General features: G+C 41.6%; 1 protein-coding gene across 1 annotated transcript; it reads right to left on the reverse strand.

The window, feature by feature from the left end:
- Positions 1-732: 732 nt before the first annotated feature.
- On the reverse strand, positions 733-1,623 carry LOC109191385. The gene has a single exon (XM_019342029.1). It carries the CDS (start codon positions 1,621-1,623, stop codon positions 733-735), a length of 891 nt encoding a protein of 296 aa, XP_019197574.1.
- Positions 1,624-8,171: the final 6,548 nt, after the last annotated feature.

Genomic DNA, 8,171 nt, shown 5'->3' on the forward strand with positions numbered 1-8,171 from the left:
CCCATGCACTGGTCTTGTCCAAGTAGCCACGGCATGTGTGTCTATGCGGCCAGCACCAACAAGCAGCTTTTCGTTTGCATCTCCCCAACATTCCAGAAACGCCAAAGCCCTATGCATCATAGTAGATAAATCAAAACCAATGCCCTTCCACACACTCTTATTCCTACTGCACCACACACCCCAACAAGCCATAACAAACTTAGACTTTGCAATTAAATCTAATGTGCCCAAAGCCCAAAAGAACCAGTCTCCCAGATGATTACCATCATAGTTACTCACATGCGGCATCCCCAACATGTTCCAAAGCCGAATTGCCTCCCCACACTGAAAAAAAAAAAGATGTATGGCCGACTCCTGCTCCTGCCTGCACATATGGCAATCCACCAAGCATGCAACATTCTTAGTCAACAAAATATCACATGTAGGAAGATAGAGAGACGCTAACTGCCAACAAAAATTCTTCACCTTAGGCGGGACATGCAGGCTCCAAATACTTGCCCATGGGCGGTCACTCGCAGCCACCCTTGTAAGCTGCTTATAGCATGACTTGACCGAATACGCACCCTTCTGCTCCCATTGCCAAAACCACTGATCACGAGGCTTCTGAATACTGACAGGAATATTCAAAATTAAGTTAGCATCACAGGCATTAAAAATATCCTTTACACAATCCACATCCCAACCTGTACCATGCAAATCCATCAGGGAGGCCACCGGTGCCTCATAAACTGTCTAGTGCAACTCCGTTTTCACAAACGGATTATCATCCACAGGTAGCCAAGGATCCCTGCCAATAATAGTCCCATTGCCATCGCCTATGACCCTTCTACAATCCTCCTTCAAACAGCCTTTAACTTCCAGCATACCCCGCCAAATGTAGGATGGGTTGCTCCCTTCCCTGGCATAAAAAAAGTCACAATCAGAGTAATAGCGAGCCTTAAACACACAGGTCACTAGGCTTGTGGGATTGGAAATTAACCTCCATGCCTGCTTCCCTAGTAACGCTTTGTTCATCTCATGTACACGACGAAAGCCCATTCCACCATATGCTTTAGGCCTTGACAGACCCTCCCATGAACGCCACCTTATCCCACGGCCATTTCCCACACTACCAGTCCACCAGTATTGATTCATAATCACCTCTATTTCCCGACAAAGCCCCAAGGGAAGCAAGAACACCATCATAGCATATGCTGGCATTGCCTGCAAAATATTTTTCAAAAGAACCTCCCTCCCAGCTCTTGACAAGAACTTGGCATTCCAAGAACGGACCCTGGTGAGTATACGATCCTTCAGAAACCCCAGAATAGCCTTTTTCCTCCTCCCCACCAGTGATGGCAAATCCAAGTACTTCCCACTCGTTTCACCCTCCTCCACACCCAGAATATCAACAACCTCATTTCTTCTACTATGTGGCACATTTGTACTAAAACATGCAGCAGATTTATCATAATTAATATGCTGGCCAGAAGCCCTGGCATAAGTGTCAAGCACATACCTCATTTGGACGTTTTCCTCCTCATTAGCCCGTAGAAACAGGAAGGAGTCATCTGCAAAGAGGAGATGAGAGATAGAAGGTGCACCCCTAGCCACCGAAACCCCATGCAATCGGCCCGTCGTCATGCTTCTTTCAATCATAGCACTCAACCCCTCGGCTACAAAGAGGAACAAATACGGGGAAAGCGGGTCCCCCTGACGAAGCCCCCTTCCTGGATTAATTGGTCCCAAATGCCGCTGATCATGTAAGATATGGTACTAAACTGAGGTTACCGTTTCTAGCAGAATATCAACCCAACGAATACCAAACCCCATCTTGAGCAACACTGCCCGAAGAAACTCCCACTCCACCCGATCATAGGCTTTGGACATGTCAAGCTTCAACGCAACGACCCCCTCACGTCCCTAGGTCTTTCGTTTCAAAAAGTGGTGGACCTCGTAGGCAAGCATGATATTGTCAATTATTAAGCGCCCCGGGACAAAGGCACTTTGAGCACACGAAATTAACTTCTGCAATAAGGGTTTTATCCGGTTTGCACATACCTTAGCCGCTATCTTATAAATGACGTTACTGGCAGGGTTGTCGAAGCCCTACAAATTTAATACTGGCTCACTCCACTAATTTGTAGTAGTGGCAAGACCAGGTCGAATCCCAAGAGAACTAATGAATTTCGTTTCTTTAATTAAAATAAAATGACTCAAAGTAGGGAAAATTGGGGGATTTGAGAAGAATAAATAAAATAAACAATAATTAATAACGAGTTCAGAGATGTTGAATTCTGATTCAAGGGAAAATGAACGTTAAAGATGTGACTTAGATCATTGGCTCTTACAAGTAAAATTCAGAATCAAGTACTTAGCCAAAGACTAATTAGGATAGCCATAACTAGTATTTGATCTCCCTGATTTAATTGATTCAAACTAAGCATTCGAACCAACAACTGCTATTGAATGAACTGGGGACGATAGCGTTCCATATTCACCCAATAACATCATTACACTTAAATGGGAAATAACTAAGCCTAAATTACATATTGAGATAGCTACATATGCAACTTAGTCTTCCTAGCCTTTATATGCTAATTAAAGCAAAATAATTAATACAAACTACTCAGTCTAATCATCTATGACAATTACGGATCATAAACTCATAAGATAGCAATAGGAAAACAATAATAAAGTAAGTTGTCAATTTAATTTACTATCAATCTTCCTGTAAAATTAACTCTGAAAGAGCAGGAAGTACATGAATCTAACAAATTAATTGAAATAGAACCTCCCTAAATTCACAACTCAAACTTCAAATCCTTGAATCAGATTAAGAAAATCTAGCTAGACATAGAGAAAACTATTCTAAAATATAAGAATTTGAAAAGAACAATCTACCCAAAATACATCAGAATGGCTCTCCTTTTATAGGATTCCAAATCAACAATCTTCCCTAAAATTTATGCTCTTACCGCATCTTTCTCTTCAATTTCATCTTCAAAAAGTTTTGTTTAACTTCCTCCAGAAATCTTTCGCGAATGAATCGCTCAAAGTCGTCTGGTCCAAAGCCTTGCTGCGCTCCCCTTTTGCTCCGCTGCTTGATGTTCGTAAACAAAACAAAAAAGAAACAAAATATAAATTACTAAATTTACGTACAGGGAAAAAGAAGAGGAAGTAATGGGTGATTAGGATTACTTAAACAAGTGGACCCTAGTTCATTTATTTATTTTATTAACTATTAAGACTAATTATACTTAAAATTTATTAACTAACTTATCTAATCCTAATATAATAAAATATACTAAAAATAATGAAATATAAAATATAAATAATAAAATTAACCAATAAAACTTATTTAAATTAAGGTATAAAATATGCTCATCAGTTACACAAAGCTATCGGGCGAAGATCCTTCATAGTTTCCGGCCTGGTCTTTTTTGGAATCAAAACAACGAGAGTATCATTAGCCCTTGGCGGGAGCTTGGCCGTTTCCAGGAAACCCCTGCAAAAAGCCGTTACCCCCCCCCCCCCAATGTCCCAGAAATACTGGAAAAACCCCGGTCCGAAACCATCTGGACCCGGGGACTTGTCAGGATGCATCTGAAACACCGCAGCACGAACCTCCTCCATACTCAACGACCGTAGCAGCATAGCATTATCATGCTCAGTTACCTTCTCAGTTATTGCATCAATTACCTCCTGTATCGCTCCATAATCCGCGGTAAACAGTCCAGTATAATAATTTAGCATAACATTATCTAACCCTTTCGCATCCTCCACACAGTTCCCATTTTTATCCTGGAGTCGTCTAATAGTATTTCGTCAGCGTCTAGCTTTCACAGAATTGTGAAAAAACTTGCTATTGACATCCCCTCCTTGATACCAAAACTCCTTAGCCCGCTGTTTCCAGAAATAATGTTGTTGCTCTAACAGAAAGAGCAACTCCCTCTCCACCGCAACATACTCTTGCATCCCAGGCTCATCACGACGCCCTCTTAACCAAATCAAGCGTTGCTTATTATGCTCTATCTTCCGCTGAAAATCTTTGTTATAATTCCGCCCCCACCTCTTTATGTCAAGTGCACACGCCTCCACCCTTACTAACGTATCCAGGCCCACCATTCTGTCCCAACTCTGAGCAACAATTTCTCTACATGTTTCTTCCCGTAGCCACATATTATCAAAACAAAACCTGGCCCGCTTCCGAACTCGTGGGAGAGTAACCGGTGAAAGGAACAGGGGTAAATGATCACTGTATGGGACGACCAGAGAATGTGCCTGAGCGCCTTGAAACAGATTTAACCAATCCTCACTTGCCAATATACGGTCCAACTTCTCCTCAATTATTCCACTCGTACCCCGCGACTTGACCCAAGTAAATTGTGGTCCCTCAAACGGAACATCCTGCAATCACAGTCAGCAATAGCCTCTCTAAAACCATTTATCAACCAAGGCGGATGCGGGGCCCGTCCAATCTTCTCAGACTGATCTAGGAGATCATTAAAATCCCCCATCACCAACCACGGTAGAGTTGACCGAGATGACAAGGTACGCATCAGCTGCCACGCCTCCCGCCTACGGTTCCTCTCCGGGAACCCATAAAATCCAATAAAACGCCAGGAGGGACTACCAACATCCAACCGTAACTCACTATCAATATGATTTGCAGAATAACCCGTAACTCTCAAATCCACATTATTCATCCATAACAACGCTAAACCCCCCCTCCGACCATCCGCCTCCACAGTAAAGACACAATCAAACCCCAGCTGTACTCTAACATCCTCCATATGCTGCTTATCAACAAAGGTCTCGATCAAGTAAACCACACTCGGCCTCTTAGTGCGAACAAGGTCCGCTAAAACACGAACTGCCGTCAGGTTGCCAAGCCCCCGGCAATTCCAGGAAATCAGACTCATAATTCTCGGCGGGCTTGCTCCGCAAGTCCCGCCCCAAATCCATTTTTTGACATAGCCACTTCACAATCCATTTCCCCTCTACCCACACTCACCTCGGCCTCCACCTCCTCCACCCTCCGTCTCTTCTGCTCCCCCACAACAACCCCCGACACAGCACATGCAACCCCAGCAACACCGTTCGGCCGCTCACTGCCCAAATCCGAACCACCCCCACTGCCCAGTCCCGAATCACCCCCACTGCCCAGCCCCGAATCACCCCCACTGCCCATCACCTTCCCGTCAAAACCACTGGAAACTACATCACCCCCCATAGCAGGTGATCTCCACAACTTTCGCTCAGCAGCAGTTTCTGGGGGAATCCAACTTTTGTTCGTCATCGGCGGACCCCGGCGAGACGAAGCTCGTAACCAGGCCCCATATGGCTTCTCAGCCTTCGGATCAGTACGTTCCAACGCGAGCCTGCAATGCCTATCCCCATGCCCAACCAACCCACATAAAAAACAAAAAGTCGGCAAACCTTCAATGATAGCCCAATTCCCGGCATCCCGCTTAAGCTTCATCTGCTTCTTGAGAGGCTTGGTGATGTCCAGCGACACCCGAACACGATAATACGTCCTCATGGACCCATCAAAATTCCTTTCATCAGACTGTACCACCACCCCCAGGAACGAGCCGATAGCTTTGACCACTGACTCCGATCGAAACCCGACCGGCAATGCATGTATTTGAACCCAGAACTCCGCATGATCTAACTGAACAGTTTCCGGATCCTCCCCTGGTCCCAGCCTCTTTAACACTAACAAACTTTGTTCATACGCCCAGGGGCCCTCACCTAGAATACGCAGGAGATCGGCTTCATGATAGAACCGAAATAGAAACCTTCGTGGTTGAAGCTCTCGCATGTTTACACCCATGGCCGCCTGCCACACACCTGCCATGGTGTCTTGAAAGTAGGCAAACCGGCGGTTCGTGAGCAACCTGCCAACCGCATGGTACCCCTCCTCCTCCGCCTCATGTTCGCCAGGTTCATAGGGGACTTGTACAGCAAGCTCTTCATCGTCCACATCCGCCAAAGTCAAACTAGCACACTGATCAATAACCTCCTGAGCAGCCATTCGCCAAGTTCGTAAACAGTCGCAGAGATATCGCACGTCGTCGATGCCGAGCCACGGCGGAAAGTTGTAAAAACCCTAAAAAACTCGGGAAAACGGCGAGAGAAATATAACCCCTTTCTTATCTTTTTCTTATGTATTATTCAAATATGATAAATAAAATTTATCACTTTAAGAAATTGAGATATACAATTTGAACTAATTTTTTTTTAATTTTTATTCAACAATATTTTAATATTTGGCATGAATTTTTATACATCGCGCATACAAAATGCTACTCAGTGTGTGCGCGCGCGTGTGTATATATATATATATATATATATATATATATATATATATATATATATATATATATAACTTAACATACGAGGGATGTGATATGCGGGGAAGGGTATCCTTGTCCAAGAAATTGGATATATATTTATCTATGCATTCGTTCTCTGAATTTGGTCCCCAAACTCCCCGCTTATAGTGGGGGTCGAGAATAAATTACTATGGTGGTGTTTGGTAAATAGATGTTAGATGATTGGGTTAATGAGTTTTACTAGTTGATAGTATTAACTGATTGTAGAAATTAAAGATGTTTGGTAAATTAGTTGTTAACTGATTACATACAAAATGACTTTCTCAAAAAGCTAATTGAAAAAGCTGCTTTGAACATCTTTTTGAATTTTAACGTTTTGGAGCAATAAACTGTTATAAAAAGCTAATTAATCAAATACTCATATTGACAGTTTAACCAAATCAAAAAGTTAATAATGATTAAACAAGTCAAAATTAATTGATAAGCTAATTGTATTATCAAACAAGGCTATATCTATTTTTAGTTCGACAAATCTCAATTAACGTATACCATTTGTTCAACACCTATACCTAGTCAACCAAATGAATACACATTAATTTTAAAGCATTTATTTCCCTTATTACCTTTGACATTGAACATTGGTTGGCGCAAGAGTTTGTTACAAGCTATACTAGCAATCTAGCATATAGTATCGTTGTTACTAGCTTATACAAGTTAACAGATTTAGGACAATCGTGATTCGTGAAATAATTTGATTAAATTATTAATATTTTGACCAAGATTATGTGATCTAATGGTACTCGGGTTGGATTTTCTTTATGTTTCAGTAGGTTGAGAAAGTATATGAACAGATACTACATTCTAATAGAGCCAGTAGTATGAGTTATGACCAGATTACCAGATTATTCATAAAGAACTAACGGAATTTAATTATGGTGGACTATAAATGTCACCTTAACAAAATCAAAAGAAGGAATTTACATGTCAAATCATTATGAGACTGCGTCAACACTAGAAGCAATAGTTATGTCATAGACGCGTGTCCACCTTGCAAGGTGGGCCTGGGTTCAAAACGGCGTCGGCAAAACGACGCCATCTGAATTTTAAAAAAGATTGCTTCCTTCATTGCCGTTTGTTTTCAGAATTCGTTCTTCTATATTCATAATTTTTGTATAATATAAAGTCAAATTCTATGTATTAAACCATGATCCACGATATAAATTGCCGTTGGATAGGGGGTGGGTTTTGCTTCTTCTAGTTAAATTAACCGTATTTATAATGGTGTGAGAACAATTAAAATTGACATATTTTTAATACTAAATATCAAATGTGGTTATTTAAAAATAAAATAAAATTGAGAACTAAAAGTGCAAAAAACAAAATGTAAAGCTATTGCATCTATGATATGCTATCACTTTCAAAGGGATAAAGGTCAAATATACCTTCAAACTATATACGAAAATGCAATTAGACTATCGAACTAAAAAAAAAAAAAAAAAACTTTAAATTGAACTCTTAAACTTATTAAAATTGTGCAACTAACCCGACCATTTGAGTAAGAGTTACTTCCAGCAATGATCCTCCGACTATTGCGTTTTTCCAAAATTAGTCCTTGACTTTTAATTTGGACAAAAAAGACACTTGACTTTTAGATTTGTTCCAACAATGGTCCTTCCGTCAAAAATCAGTTAAGTTGGGGTTAATTAGAGGGGTATGGCAGTCATTCCATCTTGGTGCTCGCCCGGCTTCTTGGTATAATTATTATCCGCCGCGTTAGAACTGGAATAGTTGTGCCTAGCCGCAGCCGCTGCATCTTGGCTCTGCCACAGCCGCAATCCTTCGCCGCCACGA

Source organism: Ipomoea nil, unplaced genomic scaffold (genome assembly GCF_001879475.1).
Source record: "Ipomoea nil cultivar Tokyo-kokei standard unplaced genomic scaffold, Asagao_1.1 scaffold1622, whole genome shotgun sequence".
NCBI lineage: Eukaryota > Viridiplantae > Streptophyta > Magnoliopsida > Solanales > Convolvulaceae > Ipomoea > Ipomoea nil.